Raw genomic sequence first — 20,192 nt, 5'->3', positions numbered from 1 at the left:
TGAACTAGTCCTAAGCTATTATGAAGATGCCAATACAGTACTATCAAACTGATACATCATGGTTCTGAAGTCTCTTTGTGTTCTTTCATCCGGAACGCAGGTTCTAGAGATGCGTCTGGTGCTGCAAGACAGTCGACTTCACATTCCACTGGAAGTGCAAGGCAGAACTGCTTCACTGCCCAGACTTGTGCCTGAAATCCAGGTATGGAGAGATGATCCTCCTGTGACCTTCATTATTCATGGGTATTGCAGAAACTGCCTGCTGGCTTATATCAATTCTGCAGGCCCAGCTATGCCATATATGCAATGCCCTCTCCACCCTGGTTGATGACGGCAGGAATTTAAAATTTGGCCTCAGAACTGACATGAAATAAATTGCCCGACTTTTGTTGAGTATTTGATCTTGTTGAAGTCATCATAAGGATTAAACAACCGTTAAAGTGGCATGACCGACACACATGTGCATATGTTTGTTCCAGAGTTCGGTTTTATATTCATGTGCTCACTCGGTGACGTGATTGACAGAAGGCCGTGTGAAATTTGACAGCTAGAGTTAGATGCCTGAACTATGTGACTCCAAAGCGTAATGAGCGAAGACTTTTGGTTACCGATTGGCTCAGCTGCTGATTGAGTCGTGTCTGAACCGGATATTTTGTTGGGTTAGTGGGGTTAGAGAGCTGCATTTAAGAGCAGACGTTTTTACACCCTTTCCAAGTTGCAAACTGAGCCTGACTTGTTATTAATTCCCACAGAACCGGAGCAACGTTCCGGAGGTTTTGTTTTGGTGTCATGTGTTTTGCATTCCTTTGCGCACGGGTGTTTCGACTGCATTCGTTTTATCAACTAATTCACATCTATGTTTATTACTTGCAAAAATCGAAGATTTTCCAAGTATATTGGTTGGTCTTGTGCGTCATTACTTGGCAAAAAAAAAAAAAAAAATTGCAAGTATGTTGATCACTCCGGTTTGTGTGTGTGTGTTTGTGTGTTTGTTTGTGTGTGTGTGTTTGTGTGTTTGTCTATCCGCTCAGTTATACTTAGTGACAGGTCACAATTTTAAACGGATCTTCACAAACCTCACCAAATAGTATAGTTCTTGGTCCAACAAAATCCTATATATATTTGAGGTCAAAAGGTCAACAACCTTTTCAAATTTCGAAAATCCTCAATTTTCATCTGATTGACTTGAAATTTGAATAGGATTTTCATATCAGCTATACGAGATGGAAGGGAAGTGGTGTGAGAATGGTGAAGGGTAGGCAGGGACAGAAATGCAAGTTTGTGTGGTAAGGGTGCCCGGAGGGCGTGCATGGCGTTGGTGTCCTGTTTTCTGAGGAGTTTGTAGACAAGGTGGGGTGAGTGTGACGAGAGTGAGTGATAGGTTGATGATGGTGAAAATGATGATTGGAAAGCTCTTGGTGAACGTCATCTCGGGATATGCTCCACAGGTTGGTCGGAGCAATGAAGAGAAGGACAAGTTCTGGTGTGCAATAGAGAAGCTGATGGAAAATGTGAAAGATGAGGAAGTTGTTGTGGTAGGAGGACACCTAAATGGACATGTGGGAAGGAGTATGGACGGTTTTGAGGGAGTTCATGGGGGTTACGGATCTGGTGTGAGAAATGGAGAAGGTGAAAGGATTTTGGAGTTTGCTGATTTATCTGATTTGTTGATTTGTAATACTCAGTTCCAGAAAGAGGATAATAAGCTTGTTACATGCACGTCAGGTGGGTCGACGACAACCGTTGACTACCTGATGGTGCGTAGGTGAGATAGGGGGCACCTCCGGGACACAAAGGTGATCCCTGGGGAGGAGGCTGTTTCACAGCACCACTTGGTTGTCTGCGACATAAGGGTGAAAGGTGCGAGGAGAGCTCGGCGGGTGAAGTACGAACCGAGAATGAAGTTGTGGAGGTTGAAAGAGGTGATAGTAAGGGAGGGATTAAAAGAGAGGCTGAGAAGGGTAGAGGATGATGTGGTTGAGCTTGAAAGTGGTTGGATGTCAATGAAAGATAGTCTGTTGGAAGCCGTTGGTGAGGTATGTGGATGGACAAAAGGACCACCGAGGCACTCGGAAACATGGTGGTGGGATGATGAAGTTGGAAAGAGGATTGACCAGAAGAGGAAGAAGTTCAAGGAGTGGCCGAAGGCGAAGGGTACGGGGGCAGAAAAAGCAGAGCATGAAAGTTATAAGGCAGCCAAGAAAGCTGCAAAGAAAGAGGTAGGGTTAGGGTTAGCAAAGGCGCAGGAGGCATGTAGGAAAATGTTTGGAGAACGCTTGAATTCAGAAGAGGGTCAGAAAGCGGTATTCAGGCTTGCAAAGCAGATAGCGAAAGAGAGGTGTGATGTGATGGGGGTGAGTTGCTCGAAGGATGAAATGAGACAAATCGTTGTGGACCCAGATGGAATTAAAGGAAGATAGAAGAGATATATGGAAATGCTGTTGAATACAGAGAATGAATGGGATGGCAACATAGAGAGTAACCCAGTTTTAGGACCGGCAGAGAAGATAACTGAGAAGGAAGTTGAGGAAGCGATAAAAGCAATGAAGAGTAGAAAAGCAGGAGGGCCGACGGGAGTTGTTGGAGATATGTTGAAGGCAGCAGGAAGTTGGGGTGTGAAGAAAATGACAGAGATCTGTAATCTGGTGGTGAAAGAAGGCTGCATTCCAGTGGATTGTGAACTGAGTACCCTCGTCCCTCTATACAAGGGGAAAGGTGACCCTCTGGACTGTGGCTCGTATCGAGCGATAAAGTTATTGGAGCATTGAATGAAGGTATTGGAAAGGGTGTTGGAGAGGAGGATAAGGAAGAAGGTGAAGATCGACGAAATGCAGTTTGGATTTATGCCAGGAAGAGGAATGACAGACGCGCTTTTTATTTTAAGGCAGTTGCAGGAGAAGTACATGGAGAAGAGGAAGAAGTTGTTTTTTGGGTTTGTTGATCTGGAGAAAGCATTCGATAGAGTTCCACGCGAAGTAGTGACGTGGGCATTGAGGAAGTTAGAAGTGGAGGAATGGTTGATCAGAGTAGTGATGGCAATGTACAAAAGAGCGCGCACAGCTGTAAGGACGAAGGACGGGAACAGTGGTGAGTTTGAGGTGAAGGTGGGAGTGCATCAGGGGTCGGTACTAAGTCCACTACTATTTGTAGCTGTGATGGAGGTGCTGGCTCATAACGTAAAGGAGGGTTTACCCTGGGAGTTGTTGTATGCAGATGATCTGGTGTTGATTGCGGCAAGTATGGATGGACTGAAGGAAAAGATGATCAAGTGGAAGGAATGTATGGAGACAAAAGGTCTGAAGGTGAATATCGGAAAGACGAAGGTAATGGCAAGTGTTAAAGCATGTGGTGAGGTGGAAAGAACTGGGAAGTGGCCGTGTGCTGTGTGCAGGAAGGGTGTCAGAGTGAACTCCATTCAATGTACAATGTGCGCTGAGTGGGTTCATCAAAAATGTAGTGGTCTGAGAGGGTCATTAACCAGTGTGGCAGCTACATTCAAATGTAAGGTGTGCAAAGAGGGAGCTGCAGATGGAGGAAATGTTGAGTTGGATCTTGGAGACGGCGTGAAGCTGGAAGGTGTGAAAACATTTTGCTACCTCGGAGACATGCTGAATGGAGAAGGTGGATCAGACTCGGCAACGGTTGCTTGAGTGAGATGTGCATGGAAGAAGTTTCGGGAACAGAGTGGCGTGCTGATGAGGAGGGGAGTGGTGTTGAAGCTGAAGGGAAAGGTGTATGCTGCATGTGTGAGAAGTGTTATGATTTATGGGAGTGAGACATGGGTAATGAACGTAGAGACATGGGTAATGAACGTAGAGCAGCAACGAAGGCTGGAAAGGGTGGAAATGCGAATGGTTCGGTGGATGTGCGGAGTATCGTTGAGAGAGAGGAAGACAAATGATGAATTGCGAAAGATGATGGGAATATTGCCTGTGATTGATGCTGTGAAGAGAAACAGGTTGAGATGGTTTGGTCATGTGTTGAGGAAGGATGAAAGTGACTGGTTGAGAAGAGTGATGGAAATGAATGTAGAAGGAAGTAGAGGACGGGGAAGACCGAGAAAGACTTGGATAAAGATGGTGGAAGAATAAATGCGGGCAAGGGGGTTAACAAGGGGAGATGCAGAAAATAGGGCAAAATGGAGAAGATTGTCACGATTGTCATATACCGTAAGGCTAACCCCCGCTCTAGCAGGAAAAATGGCCTTAAAATGCATGTTGTTGTGTTGTTGTATATCAGCTAACTGAATTCAACCACCAACTATTTTTGAGATCAGCATGGGTCATAAGGTCAACATAGGCCAAAGGTCAATCACTTTCTTCAAATTTCTAAAATCCTCAATTTTCAGCCGATTGAATTGAAATTTGAAAAGGATTTTCATATGAGCTTACTGAAACCAACCACCAACTAATTTTGAGGTCAACATTGGCCAAAAGGTCAACATAGGCCAAATTTCTAAAATTGTCAATTTTCATCCGATTAACTTAAACTTTTAAACTTTGAAGACGATTTGCATATCAGGTCACTGAATTCAACCACTAATTATTTTTGAGGTCAAAAGGATGCTCTGCTGAGTGCCATTCTACTTTGTTTTGTTTTGCCAAGTGTCACTCTATGAGTGATTTTTCATTCTGTCTGTTTGTCTGTCTGTTTATTTGTCTGTCTGTCTGTCTGTATGTCAGTCGTCCACAGGTCACAATTTTCAACCGATCTTCACGAAACTTCACCAAATGGTGGAGTTGGTCATAAGCAAGAAGCCTATTATTTTTGGGGTCAAAAGGTGAATAGGTCAACATAGGCCAAATGTCACCAACTTTATCAAATTTCTACAATCCTCAATTTTCATCCGATTGACTTGAAATTTAAGAGGATTTGCATATATGGTCACTGAATTCAACCACCAAGTATTTTGAGGTGAACATAGGCCAACAACTTATTTTAGGGATTTCGCAAGTATCATGCTATGCACGACATATTTCTTGTTTACTTGTTCATGCTTGGATGCTCATTCTTGCGTTATGAAATGTGAAAGATTTCTGAGCAAATTAGAATACACTTGACATTCTCTGCACAACAATCATCACCTGGAACTATATTAACTACGATGCTTTCATTCAGAGAGGGGTGTAATTTCAGAGCGTCCTGTCTACCGACATTAGTTGAATGACGTTAATGATCCTACGGTGTTCTTTGTGAAGAGTAGGCGAGCTATCGCCGACATCCTGGTCAAATTTCAAATTCCTGCACGAACCTCCACGCGGCACTGCATCGGTGGTACACCTATGCCCCCAGCAAACGATGCTGCCTGCAGCCATGTAATGCGTACGAAAGACGAAATCGAATAGAAACTTCCTCAGTCACTTCCACCCCCACACTCTTTTGTCATATTTTCTCCCATCTCTTTCCTTTTCCCCACACGTGATGGCCTGGTGACGATGCGGTGTGTCTTCTGCAGAAAATCCAGCCAGTTGATCAGCAAACCCTGCTTTCCGTGCGTATACAAAAATGCACACAGATGGATACATGAGCACGTGAATGAATGAATGAATGATCGTTTAAAGGCCATTTTTCCTGCGAGAGCAGGGGTTAGCCTTGCGGGCCCCATGACAATCATGGTTCCCTGTTTGAGGCAATGTTTTTATGGCCGGATGCCCTTCCTGGCGCCAACCCTTGGTCGCCTCTTACGATGTGCAGGGATACGGTGTACCTATTCTAAATCGGGGTACACACCGTGATCATTCATCCCAGCAAGCTGGTACTCAATTGCCGACCTCGGAAGGATGATAGGCTGAGTCAACCCCCCTGGCATTAATTCAGCGATCGACCGGGATTCGAACCCAGGATCCTAGGTATCTCAAGCCGGCACCCTAACCGCTAATCCAACACCAGGCTGGATACATGCTGGATACAATTGCAATTAAAATATATCACGTGCTCATGGATACATGGATACATGGATACATGGATACATGAGCACGTGATATATTTTAATTGCAATTTGATTTCTAAAGTAAATAGGTAATTTTCTGTTTCCATAAACATGCCTCTAAAATAGTTTCTCAATGTAAATATGGCACATAACATATGTAATACGATAGCGAATATTTTGTCGCATGCCCCTCCAACAAGGTTGGAGACAGGGGACATCAAAATGAGCTGTCTGAACGACTGACCGATCATCTGTCCATGTACTTTTGTGTACGTGATATTTCAAAAACAATTGGATATTTAGCTTTAATATTGTAGATATCTATTCCTCATGGAATTATCTCAACCTGATTAGATCATGGCTGTGATTGGCTGAATTATGTTGCCATGGTAACCACCTCAGTTACTTGGCTGGTGTATGCGATATTTCAAAAACTGTTGAACATTTAGCTTTCATATTACACAGATCTATTCCTCATACCACCCAAAAGGCGGGGAAGTGGAAGGGAGTGGTGGGATGGGGGGGGGGGGCGGGACTTAGAGTATCAGCTCCTTGTCTTCTAACTATTGCTGTCAAAATCCTGGAAACATTGGAACATCTGCCTTTCGGGGAATTAAAAGTCAGTATCAGGGCATTAGAAGCTGCATATCTGCATCTGCTATCAAAAATGAAGAATACTGTCGGAACTCGACATTCGCGGACCCCTCATATTTGCGGTTGATAAAATGTTACCTGCTTCTACATTTGCAGTCCTGTTCCCCACGTATTCGCGGTTTTTCATGGGCGCAAAAAATATTTTTGATCGGGAACCACGAGCGATTATTTAATTTGATATCTGTTGTTTACTTTTAAGTCTTATGATTCCTTTAGTATGATTCTACATGCTGCCTAGCATCCATTAAAATGGTTTAAAATACAGTGATACTATTTAAAATACCTTCGTGTAATATACTGCTTCATTGGCAAGGCCAAGGCCGTGATGCATGCTCTCGCAAGATCACAGTCAAGGGCATATCGTCGTTCAAAAAACACGGAGCCAAACAACAAACATGGACCAGGATCATAGCATTAAATTACGGTCCGCACACGATTAAAGTCTGCTCCGCAAAGCGCGTCTTGATCCCAGAAATAGTTGCCGGTTCAAAAGCTCTGAGTTTAAGCTTGAAGGAAGACACGGTATTCTGTATTATCTTGCGAAGATAAACGATGAGTTTAAATTGCATATCGTAATTTTTGAATGTCCTGACATCACATTAATAAATACAATGGAATTTGAAACGGTCCTTGTGTTCGAATTTCATTTTATTTTAGATCCAAAAGAAAAGTTCATTTTTACTTACGTACCATGAACCAACCTCGCTGATCGATGCAACATATCCATGGTGTAAATCTTGCGCGGATCACTGAAGCTGGTTAATGGTAAGTAAAAATGAACTCTTATTTTGGATCTAAAATAAAATGAAATTCTAACACGAGGCCTGTGATGCGGTACATTTACAATTATGCAATGTAAGGGGAGCATACTCCAGAGACAGACTTAACAAGGTGCCACCAGGTTTTAGAGGAGGGAGACAAGTTTGAAAGTTCATTTTTGAGGTTGGACAGATGTGCTGTCAGTCAGATTTGCCTTCTGGAAAGAGAAGGCAAGTTGTTTCAGAGCAGCAACTGCCTCACCACAGGATTCAGTGTACCATGGGTGGGAAGAGGGGGTAGGATAATTGAAGACAAGATGAGATGAAGTACGTGCATGAAAGAGAGCAGGTTTCTGTGGAAGAATTTCCAGGTTGAGTTAACATCAGGGGCAGTAGTTATGGAAGACCAGTCCTGAAGATAGATGACTGCTCGCAGTCCCTGCCAATTTCCTTGAGTGAAATGCCAGACTCACCGGTGTTGAGGCAGTTCTCTGAGAATGGACACAGAGATGTTGACTTTCACAAGCATATGATCAGTTGAACCAATTGGTGCAGAGGAAGAGGAGGAGACCATCACGGAAACTAAAAGCAGGTTTGGACACAGTACCTGCATGGGAGACCGCCAAGGAGCACTGGGTGTCATTAAATTGCTTTAGAACTCAAGCTTTAGCACAGGCTTGATGGACCAAATGGCCTTCTCTTGCATCCAACGTCTTTCTGCATCCTTGTGTAGAGGAAAGGAAGCACATTTGTTTTTGCACATATGGGGAGGGATTGAGTTTCAAAGATTCCACCATTTTTTCACACACATTATGGAGACCATGTCCAGTAGTGTGACACTGCACTTGTGATACAGGTAGAAGGTATGAGAGGGGTAGGTGAAAAAGGCTATGAGACTGAAAAAAGAAAAAATTGGCGAATGCTAGTTGTCTTATCGCGTGCTGAATGACGTTAAAAAGCATGTTTAGTCAGAAGAACCCCCACCCATTAAGGATACCACACTTCCAAAGCATTTTTTGTGATCTGATGAGATTTTTATATTTCTATCGGATCTCATGAGTAATCATAGGAAGTTTTTATCCAGTGGATTGTACAGACTTTATCAGTTTCAAAACAGTACGTTTCCTTGTCTCTCAATGCAGCCGAGCCACACTACCAGTCCTATTCGACACTCGCTGTCATTTTTTGGCTCCGTGGAAGCAGAACCAGCTGCAAGCCTGGCTGACTTCTCACTGGACAGAGTGGTCCCGGTGATGATTCGCTCACGTGACCCCTCACCAGCTAGTTCTGCAAGCAGTTGTGGCGAGGGAAAAGTATGGCCGCAAGCAAGACATCCGAGAAAAATCCTGAGTGGTATGTTTTTGCTTTAATTTTATCACTCTACTTATGTAAGCTCACGGATAAAACTTATTTATTGATATGAGTGACTCTACCTGTGTTTATTTGTCTGACTTTAGTTCTTTTTTAAACATTGCTTACTGATTTGAAACCTTCTTAACCCCTTCGGTCAAAACCTTGTACACACTAAAACTCTAATCTCATGGTCTCCAGCAAGGTTGCTGGTGGTGTGGCCAATTCGTGGCCAATTGGCACCCTTGCACTTTTTTCAAATAATGCACCATTTCTTCCAGAAAATTGTTGAAATAAAAATATATTTTGGTATCCACATATGTATTTCTTTGGTTTGCAGTGGAACAAAACCAAAAATGCTGAACAAAATTACTAAATCTTAGCTTATTCCACACAGAAATCCTAAAATGGCCCAGACAATATTATTGGCACCTTTTAGAAGTGGTTACAAAAAATTTGATTTCAAGCAGATGATTCTACTTTACTTTGGAATTGATCTCACCTGTGATGAGTTGCAGGTGCCTGCAATATAAAAATCACTCATTCAACCAGTTTGAATAGAGAAAAGGAGTCTTTCTGCTGTTTTGTGTCACTGTGTGTACTGCAATGAGCATGGAGAAAAAAAAGAAAACCAAAAATTTGTCTGAGGAGGTCAGACACAAGATTGTAGCCAAGTATGGACAATCTCAAGGCTACAAGTCCATCTCCAGGGACCTTGATGTTCCTGTGTCCACTGTACGCAATGTTATCAGGAAGTTTAAGGCCCATGGCACTGTAGCCAACGTCCCTGGATGTGGCCGCAAGAGATAACTTGATCAAAGATTACAGCAAATGATTGTTCGAATGGTGGAGAAAGCACCTCGATCAGCTACCAAACGGATTCAAACTGACCTTCAGACACAAGGTACGACAGTTTCAACTCACACCATCTGTCACCAACTCAATGAAAGGGGGGTACTATAGTAGGAGACCCAGGAGGACCCCACTGCTGAGAGACATAAGAAAGCCTGACTGGAGTTTTCCAAAACACACCTGAACAACCCAAAACCTTTCTGGGAGAATGTCATGTGGACAGAAGAGACCAAATTAGAGCTTTTTTAGTAAAGCACATCATCTCTATGTTTACAGAAAACAAAGTGAAGCCTTCAAAGAAAAGAACACCTTCCCTGCATTCAAACATGGAGGAGGTTCAGTGATGTTTTGTAGTTGCTGCGCTGCCTCTGGCACTGGGTGCCTTGAATGTGTGCATGGCATCATGAAATCAGGAGATTACCCTGGAATTTTGGAGCGCAATGTTGAACCCAGTGTCAGAAAGCTGGGTCTCCGTCAAAGGTCATGGGTCTTGCAGCAGGACAATGACCACAAACACACTTCAAAAATCACCCAGGAATGGTTTAAGAAAAAACGCTGGACTATTCTGAAGTGGCCAGCAATGAGTCTAGATCTAAATCCCATTGAACACCTGTGGGGAGATCTGATAACAGCAGTTGGGAGAAGGCACCCTTCAAATCTGGGAGAACTGGAGCAGTTTGCACAAGAAGAGTGGGCCAAACTTCCAGTAGAGAGGTGGAGGAAGCTCATTCATGGCTATAGGAAGCACTTGACTGCAGTTATTTTGTCCAAAGGCTGTGATACCAAATATTACGTCTGTGGTGGATATATTAAGTTCCTGCCATTTCTTTTTATTTTCTGATTTAAAAGGATATATTAAGTTCTGAATCAAAAACAAGTTTTGTAATATTAACCATGAAATAAAGAATTGTGGAGACCAAATACTTTTGTCAATTTCAACTTATTTTTCGAGAAAATTGTGAGTTATTTGAAAAAAGTGCAAGGGTGCCAATATTTTTGGCCACAACTGTATCCAAACATCACTCAGGGTAGTAAAACACCAGCAACAGGGTGAGGATATGGTTGTTGCAAAGAAAACTAGAACAGCACTCGATAGAGAGCATACCTCCGCCAGGCTGACCAGTTTGTTTTGTATCCTACTAATAGGCCGGATCTGCATCTGGACCTGAACCAAAATCAAATCGGCTTGTTCTTGTCGCCTATCCCAACTCATCCACCAAGTTTAGTCATAACTCGTCCATAACTTTTTAAAATATCATGTTATATATCGCTTTTCACCCGATGTCTCAATGGTGAAGAATCACTTAAAAATTTAATAATTCCCATATCTGAATCCATATTCAGACCTTCACCAAAATCGAATAGATACATCCTTGTCACAAACCCAATCTGTCCACCAAGTTTCGTCCAAATACATCCATAACTTATTGAGATATTCTGCTATGTATCGTTTTTGGCCCTATCTCCCAATGGTGAAGAATCACTTTAAAAATTATAGTACCCGGATCCGAATCCGGATCTTCACCAAAATCTAATCATTTCGTCCTTGTCACATACAATACCTCTCTGCCAAATTTCGTCCGAATCCGTCCACAACTTTTTGAGATATTTTGTTTCCAGACAGACAAACAAACAGACAGACATGGGTGAAAACATAACCTCCATCCACTTTCGGTGGCGCAGGTAATTAATAAGGATGGAACAGAACAGAATGATTTGGAAGCTGTCAGCTAAGGCATACTGTCAGCCAACCATGCTATGAATGGCTGTGTAAGACGTTCTGGGTCTTGATGCCCATGTTTCCTCTGAAGATGAATGTCAATTGCCCAAGAAAAATTCACACTTTGTCTCAAATCTTTACCCAGTTATAAACGTTCTTGACCCAGCAGATGAGTCACCAAAAGTGACCAGTCCTGCTTGGGAATTTTGACGCCTCGATTGGTGATTGATTAGATCAACCATTCATCGATTAGATTGATTAGATGATTCAGGCTTCAGAGTCTAACAAGTGGAACAGCAATAAGGCTTTCAACCACGGACACATTCATCAGTCACTGGCGCTAACCTGGGTACACACAAATAAGGATGTGACTTCTATCCAGAACTCGACCAGTGTGCAGATCTTTCGAGCGTACACTGCACGTTGATCTCCAACACCTGTCAATGGAGTTGCATTTGATAGTCGACCTTCCGAATTTGCAGTCAAATCAATTCAATAAAAACTAACGATTTTTGGAAGCTGCAGTCCATGATGACATTGCTTTCCACTCCAATCTCCACATAATTTTGGAGATTATTGGAATTATTTAGATCTGATAATTGTATTATTTTTTTCTCAGCTTCTTCTTTCTTTCTCTCTCTTATCTCACATTGCTGTTCTCTCCCTTTCTTTATCAGGTTCTCAACCAGAGCCATTTTTTGAAGCTGGGTCACGACTCGGTACAGAACGAAGTCGAACCCCACGTAGAAGGAGTTTTGCATATCTGGAGAGTTTTGAAAAACCAAGGAGTCGGAGTCCATGCTCTTCTCCAGGCAAAAGTCATTGGAAACGCTCCCCCAGCTCTGGTGTTGTTTGTGGGAAGCAGGTGTGTTGTTTTCATCATGGTCATTATTTGTGACAAGAGATACCCTAAAGAATCGGTTTTTGGGTGACACTTTCATAATCACGTGAAATCTTTCGCTCCAATATTGTTGAAGAGTTGCTTAGCCATGCTCAATTTCAAAGTCCGACATCATTATCTCATTCAGCTCTATTGCTTTACCACAGTAGCACAAGTCCATGGCTTTGTATTGTCGCACACCTAGGAAACTATTCATTGAAAGGAGGCCAGAAAATTTTTCTGTGCTTCCTTGTAATCGTGAACCGCCATCACACCGTTTGGCTATTCCTGAGCTCTAAATAACTGAGGTTTTTTTAAAACCTAATTCTACATCACTATCGCCATCATCCTATTCGGTAATCTCCCATGAAATGTCATGAAAGATCTCATGGGCTTTCTATCAGACGTCTTGAGAAATTGAGGGTTTTTAAAATATATACATCAAGAGGTTATTGATTGCCTCTTGTTGTAATGTTCTTCTATAAGTCTCGATCCCTGTATTAAAAGAAGAAATAGAACAGCACTCGGAAGAGCGCATGCCTCCACCAGGCTCAACAGTTTACGTTTTGTATCCCACTGAGAGGCCGGATCTGAATTCAGACTTGAACCAAAATCAAATCGCTTGTTCTAGTCGCCTAACCAACTCATTCACCAAGTTTCGTCTGAATCCATCCATAACTTTTGGAGATATCATGCTATATATCGGTTTTAGCACTATCGCTTAATGGTGAAGAATAGCCTGGTGTTGGCTTAGCGGTTAGGGTGCCGGCTTGGGATCCTAGGATCCTGGGTTCGAATCCCAGTCGATCGCTGAATTAACGCCAGGGGGTTGACTCAGCCTGTCATCCTTCCGAGGTCGGCAAATTGAGTACCAGCTTGCTGGGATGAATGATCCTGGTGTGTACCCCAGCCTAGAATAGGTACACCATATCCCTGCGCATAGTAAGAGGCGACTAAGGGTTGGCGTCAGGAAGGGCATCCGGCCATAAAAACATTGTCTCAAACAGGGAACCATGATTGTCATGGGGCCCGCAAGGCTAACCCCCACTCTCGCGGGGGAAATGGCCTTAAAACGATCATTCATTCATTCATTCATTCACTTAATGGTGAAGAATCACTTTTAAAATTCTCTGATCCGGATCCGGATTGAATCTTCACCAAAATTGAATAAACTCTTCCTTGTCACACACCCACCCTATCCACCAAGTTTCGGCCAAATCCGTTCACAACTTTTTGAGATATCGTGCTACACAGTGTATCGGATTTGGCCGTATCACTCAATGGTGAAGAATCGCTCAAAACCTTATTGGATCCGAATCTTCACCAAAGTCCAATCATTTCGTCCATGTCACATTCCCAACCTCTCCACAAAATTTCGTCCAAATCCGTGCACAACTTTTTGAGAAATATTATTCACAGACAAACAAGACAAGATGACGTCATGCAGAGCACGATACTTGCAAACCACCCCCCCCCCCCCCCCCTCCCAAATAAAAGGTTGCCATTGATCCAGCAAATTGTCCATTTCATCAAGATTAAAATTGACGATCTTGATCAAAGCTCGGGTCAATAAGATGAAAAGTGATGATTTTTCAGATGAAAATTGATGATTTTAGAAGTTTGGCCTAGAGTTAACCTTTGACCTCAAAAATAGTTGGTTTCCCAAATCAGTGATGCACTATGTAATTGCTGTTTAATTCCCAAGTTATTAAGATGAAAAGTGATGATTTTTTCAGATGAAAATTGATATTAGAAGCTTGACATTGAGTTGACCTTTGACCTCAAAAATAGTTGGTTTCCCAAATCAGTGAAGCGCTATGTAATTGCTGTTTAATTCCCAAGTTATTAAGATGAAAAGTGATGATTTTTTCAGATGAAAATTGATGATCTTAGAAGCTTGACCTTGAGTTGACCTTTTTTTTTTTTTTTTCTTTTTGTATACAGAGTCGAGGCTCGTGAAAGAGCTAACATTTATCAAACAAACAAATCAAACAAACAAGCAAACAAAGTATATAAAAAGGGGAGCGGTCGACAAGATGGGGAGAGAAGGGGAGGAAGCACACAAACACAACATTTGAGAGCAGGGACATCGGGAGATGTGTGGGAGGGAGAGGGCCTGGGTGGAGGCAGAATAGGTATAAAATGCAAGGACACCAAGGACTTCCAGGAAAGAAGACAAAAGTCACCTAAAAAAAGTGGATTTGGGGTGAAATTAGCGGGGGTAGAAAAGATCAAGGTTTTGGATTGGGGAAGATAAGAGATGGTGGGGAACAGCCGTTTTAAAGACCTGGAGGGTGGAGTGGGATTGAAGAGAGTGAGGGAGTTTGTTCCAGAGGCGGGAGAAAAGAGGAATGAAGGAATGAAGGTGAGCAGAGAGTCTTGATTTTGGCAGTTTAACCATAAGAGGGTTGCAGGCAGATCTTGTGCGACCTGTAGGAATATTTGTGGGACAGAGCACAGAGAGAGCTGGGGGAGCAAGGCTGGAGAGGAGTCGGTAGAAGACGGAAAGACCACCAACCTGCCTGCGGTGATTAAGTGAAAGGCCCTCGGAGATAGCGTCATCGCGGGAGATTCCAATGATTCTGAATGCTTTGGTTTCAACAGCGTGAAGACGAGCGAGGTGTGAGGCAGGAGCACCAGCCCAGAGGGGAGAGCAGTATTCCATTGAGCTGCGGATGAAAGCCTTGTATGTGGTGAGGAGCTCAGGTGTGCCAAGGAAGGACTTCGCACGATGGAGGATGCCCAGTCGGCGACTGGCTTTGGAGGCCAGCTTGGAAATGTGTTTTTCCCAGGAAAGATCATGGCAGATAGTGAGATCCAAAAGCTTGAGTGACAGAATTTCTTGGAGAGGATTATTCAGAAAGTAGATGGGAGGTTTGTCCAGTCGGTCTTTTCGGAGAGACATCGTGAGAGTGTGAGATTTGTTAGGATTGAAAGACATGTTCCACTTGTTTGCCCAGTCTGTGATTTTGTCCAGGTCTGCAGAGAGTGAGGAGGCTGCAGACTGCCGATCTGAGGGATGAGGAATGGAGCGGCAGAGAGTGGAGTCATCAGCAAAGAGATAGAGAGGATTTTCAAGAGAGTCAGAGAGATCATTGATGAAGACCAGAAAAAGCACAGGGCCCAGAACACTGCCTTGGGGACTTGAAAAATCTTCGATTTTGCAAAGTAACAAACTCTTTTCTCCGGCCTCTGGAACAAACTTCCTCACTTTCTTCAATCCCACTCCTCCCTCCATGTCTTCAAAACAGCTGTTCACCACCATCTCTTATCTTCCCCCATCCAAAACCTTGATCTTTTCTTCCCTCGTTAATACACCCCAAACACACCTTTTTCAAATGCCGTTTTCTTTCCTGAAAGTCCTATCAGTAGTGTCCATTTGTTTTTACTGTGTATCCCTTTGAGAGCCGCTTCCACAGATCTCCTGATGTCCTTGTTCTCTGCTGTTGTTGTGCTTCCCTCTCTCTCCCGCTCCCTTTATTATATGTCTCGTGTGTTTCTGTTTATGTTTTTTATGTGTTAGCTCTTACATGAGCCTCGACTTTGTATACAAAAAAAACAGCCAGGTACAAGTGAAAACATAACCGTCATGCATCTAAGTTGATGGAGGTAACAACAAAAACGAATTTCAATTTACCTTGACAAGCACTCAACCTAGAACCGACTTACGATTTTGAGAACCGCTTCTGTCTCAGCAACATGCTCTGCATCTCTGGACTGTTGCAGTCAAGTCAACCGCTTGGCAGAATAAGCTTCGGTTAAAGCTTCTTGCTTGAAGGAGCTAAAGCATGACAAACCTTCAATCAAGAGGTAACCTGTTGACTTCTGTTGGCCTGAAAGAATCCAGTGGCCTGCATGTAATTTAGCGGGTGGTCAGGAAGCATTTACCAGTAATAAAAGGTTTAATTCAAGACACCTGAGTCAGGAGCATCGGCTGGCAAGGGAGATCGAGGCAGCATCAAAGACCAGACAGCTGGGAAAACAGACCCACAGAGGAAGTCATCTGGAATACATTGATCCGTCAATTTATTTCTCGTCCCGATATGATAATTATCGGGTTCCACATGAGAAACACCTTTTTAACAGCTGCTTGCTGTCATCAGATTTGCCCCCTTTCTCTGCAGCCATGTGAGGTCGCGATTTCATGGCCATTTTGATCTTTTGCCACAAATTCAGTTGTACGTAATAAAAAGAGAGCAAGAGGTGATGGAAGCAAATGTAGTGATTGAAGGAGTCTTGAAAAAAAAAAGTCCACCAACACCGTTTCAAGAATTGAAGTTACTCTGCTGATCCTGAATTTCGTTTTGTTTAATGAAAAAGCTTGTAAAACGGAGACGTGCATTGTTTATACACCAAGGAAAATGGGGATCTCATTATGAGCCCGTGCAATTGTTTTTGTTCCCTAAAAGTGGACTTGTGTGTTTTTGTTTTTAATTTTGGGCCTTCAATTTCGTTTATGTAGACTACCAAGAACACCTTGAGTACATTAATATGATTTATTTTTTAACTTAGAACCCAATTTGGTGTTTTCCTTTTTTGCACAATTGCATCAGAGCAAGGTGCTGGGTGTATCAGAGTATCCAACTTGCTAGGCCTTCATCCTTAAATCCCTCTGGTGTAGACATTCAGGATACTGAACATATAGCCAGGACTGAGGAGATTGTACAAGTGGTTGGGAAAGTAAAGTGGGTTGGGCGAGGGGGAAGAACCCTGTGCCACATTACTTTATTTTTGGGAACCTTTTTGAAATCTGAAACTCATTTCTGGTTTGTCTTCTATGTGATCCGTAGTACTTTACCCTCAGCAAGTATGATGTCTACCCAAGACCCATAATGATGAAAAGCGTTATAGGGGTCAACCACATATGAGTCACACAGATGATCTGCTAGGTTTCTGCAAAGTGGAGTGGAGTGTGGAGCTTGGTTTCTGCAAAGTGGAGTTTAGTGGAAACGCTTAACGCTTTCCGCGTGAGGAAGAACCATGCAATAACAAGGACATTTGCCAGAAGTCATATCGGAAACTTTCTGCAGCCGGGGTTGTAACTGCAGCTCAGTGTTAGTGGGGTGGAAGAGAGTCCATTCACGGCTCTAAATTCAAACTGATAGGCCACATACAATGTACACGGGGGGTCAAGCAGTGTCAGAAAGAGAACACGGCATCTTGTACTGCTAAAAGGGGAACTCTTCATTGAACATCGATGAACTCAACAAAAAGCCATGGTTTTCCTTCGTGATGTCACCCCCAAAGGAATAAAGGCAGCTGTTGGTGGTTGAGACCCTTGGCTGAATCAGGGAAGTAGTGCATTTGGGTGTGACAGGTGCAAAGCCCCTCTGTTTACCAGTGGACTATTGCAGTGATCACGGAAGTATCTCCTTGTTGATGTTTTGGATGCTGAGACTTCACAAAATTACTTGCGTCAATCATATTTGTACACCACCACCATCTATTCACTCTGCATTTACAGCATGCATTCTATTGAATTTGGTGCTTGTCTCCACAGGCCTCACTCCTGCATGCTGGTAGCACCGGAAAAAGCCGAAGTCCGAGCCCAGGATTCCCCTCACCCAACGCCACCCTACAGCGAGGTCAACATCAGCTGCCTGCAACACCAAGCATGCCACGCCCCAATGTGCTTGCGTCTGCCCCACACCAGGCCTCTCCGCCGAGGCGTATTTGCTCAATGGTCTTTGAGGGACACGAGTGGGGTAGAGAGACGATTGATGTTCGTCGCCGCAGCTCCCTCGCCCTCAGTACCTCAATGCATCATGCCTCGGACCCATACCTCGGGCTCCAACCTCCTGCTCATGAAGTTTCCTCCATGCTCTGTGAGCTTGCGGCCGCAGGTCCCACAGGGGTTCCCAACGGCAGAGCCGGAGAAAGGCCGGGCAGCCGGCAGGACAGCAGCAACAGTGACTGGTGCTAGCTGAAAACTTGAATCTGAAAATCTAGATGGGTCCTGCTGGTCCGTTGGCCAAATGATCTTCCCCCGAGAGAGCATTTTTTTTAGCTTCACGGGGATGAGTTGACTCATTAACACTGAGTGACTGTTTGATATGTTTTGAATAGAATTTTGAAAGTGTGGGGAGCGGTGCTGGTGGTGTTACTTGGCTCGCTTCCTTGCTGATGTTGGAAATGTTTTTTTCGAACCCAGTTGGCTCCTGGTTTTGTACAGATGGACTGCTCGAATCTTTTCCTCAAAATCCGCTCCCTTTTTATCATCCTCGAATGCTCCTACCGACGGTTTTCTGGCACGACCGTTCACGTCCGATGATTTTCAAATCGGAATGCAATCTGCCCATGCCTTGGAAATTGAGCGGCCAATCATCTCCGGAAGGTTTTCTTTCTTTTGTTTTTAATCGCCAGCTCGATATGCCGGTATTATTATGGCAAGCGGCGACGTTGTGTTCATTATTGCATAACCTGCGATAATATAATGCAGAATAACTTGTTTTATTGGTCCCTGCATTACACTTCCCCCAAATTGAAAATGCAACTTTAACTTCAAGCCGAATGCAAATCATTACCCCTGGTCCAAACTGTAATTCTTGACAATTGTGTGGTTTTTTGGGGGGGGGGGGTTTCATTTAAAGGTGGATGTACATTCTGTCCCTTATAAATGTTCGTTCGGTTCGATCACGCGACACGACGGTCATCGATTAGTTTGGGGTTCTGACATACAAGGCAAACATCAGGGAGTTTAAGGTGGAATGCATTTCAGTTTTGACGTGTTATTTATTATGCACCCTAGTCACACCGGTATCGTGCAACACGGTAACAATTTTCACAATTTTGTTTCTCGTCGATTAGTATTATTATTATTGTTTTTATTGTTATTACACATTTGAAGTCGGTGAAAAATCGTGTAATGGTTATCAATGCACCAAAGCAACAGCATTGTGAGTAACAAGCACCACCTTGACATTGGCCTTCCTTTGTAGCAGTAACCTCGTATGTACATTCCCTAAGATGATGATGATGGACGTGACGCAACAATAATATTCATCATTAACATCAACCAGGACTGTCCGTGGAGTTAGAGTCCTCCTGTAGTAAACACTTCAACTATTGACGGCCTCCAGAATCCATCCCCCTCCCCACGGACACTCCCAACGTCTTGGACCAGGTCCGCTCCACATCAGTCCAAGTCGTACGACCACATCAACGTCTTGGACACTTTGGGACTCTTGTTTCACCACGTCATGGAAAATGACCCCTTGCTGAATCTCTGGGTCGTGGTAGATCACGCCTGCCCCATCCCATTCCCCCGCCGACACTCCAGGACATCTCGGATCACACCGCTCCGGTAGATCTTGGATCTCGTCCTCTCACTTACACTCGAGACTTGGTGGACGACGCCCCCCACTTCCCCATGGGAATCTTCAGGACATGGTGGATCATGCCCCTGCTCTCCCCTTTCTCCTGTGGAAATATCCTATATCACGCCGTTTCTCTTTTTCCCAAGAAACTTGGATTTTAGCACACGTCTTCTCTCCTTTTTAATATTTTGTATCTTACTTCGTGCCGATGAATGTTGAAGCGTTTTAGAAGTTTTGAGAATGGACCAAGTTATGTGACTCGGGAAGCCGGATTGAGATTTTGTTGAACTTGAATCATCCTCTTTTGGGAACAGGCAAAACTTATTTTGTTTTTGTTGGTTATTTATTTTGGTTGTTTTTTTATCTATCCTAAAGGAAACTTTTCCTGTTGGAAAAGCCATTTTAGATGCAAAAGAACAGACAAGGTCCTTCTCTTTGCATGAAGGCCAAGAGCACAAGGTGTGTGTCTGTGGCGTGGCACGCACACCTCGTCAGGTGGTCACGGACTCCATTGACGAGTCTCCGTGTGGAGAGAGGAGGTGAAGAGCTGCCACGCACGGTGCAGGACTTCACACTCCGTCTGCATGCGACATGGATGACCTAATTGCATGGCTTGTTCTGGCAGCGCTTGGTTCAATAAATGAGGTCTTTTAATCCGACCTCGAACGTACTCGGTTTCGGAATGGTGTTTCCATCCCTTCCTTAGGTCATACGATTCTATTTGTACATGTTC

At 43.6% G+C, this 20,192-nt stretch overlaps 1 protein-coding gene across 1 annotated transcript in view; it reads left to right on the top strand.

The window, feature by feature from the left end:
• LOC137438368 (voltage-dependent P/Q-type calcium channel subunit alpha-1A) overlaps positions 1 to 18,679 on the top strand; it is a 387,802-nt gene extending 369,123 nt beyond the window's left edge. The window contains exons 44-48 of the mRNA XM_078767016.1: positions 101 to 202; positions 5,456 to 5,491; positions 8,484 to 8,694; positions 11,941 to 12,128; positions 17,644 to 18,679. Coding sequence (XP_078623142.1) covers positions 101 to 202; positions 5,456 to 5,491; positions 8,484 to 8,694; positions 11,941 to 12,128; positions 17,644 to 18,066 — 960 coding nt within the window. The 3' untranslated portion in view covers positions 18,067 to 18,679. The remainder of the gene's footprint in view (positions 1 to 100; positions 203 to 5,455; positions 5,492 to 8,483; positions 8,695 to 11,940; positions 12,129 to 17,643) is intronic.
• The last annotated feature ends 1,513 nt before the right edge of the window (positions 18,680 to 20,192 follow it).

The sequence above is a fragment of the Myxine glutinosa genome, chromosome 13 (genome assembly GCF_964187855.1).
Source record: "Myxine glutinosa chromosome 13, kmMyxGlut1.1, whole genome shotgun sequence".
Taxonomy (NCBI): domain Eukaryota; kingdom Metazoa; phylum Chordata; class Myxini; order Myxiniformes; family Myxinidae; genus Myxine; species Myxine glutinosa.
This window is presented reverse-complemented; position numbering and strand designations above follow the sequence as displayed.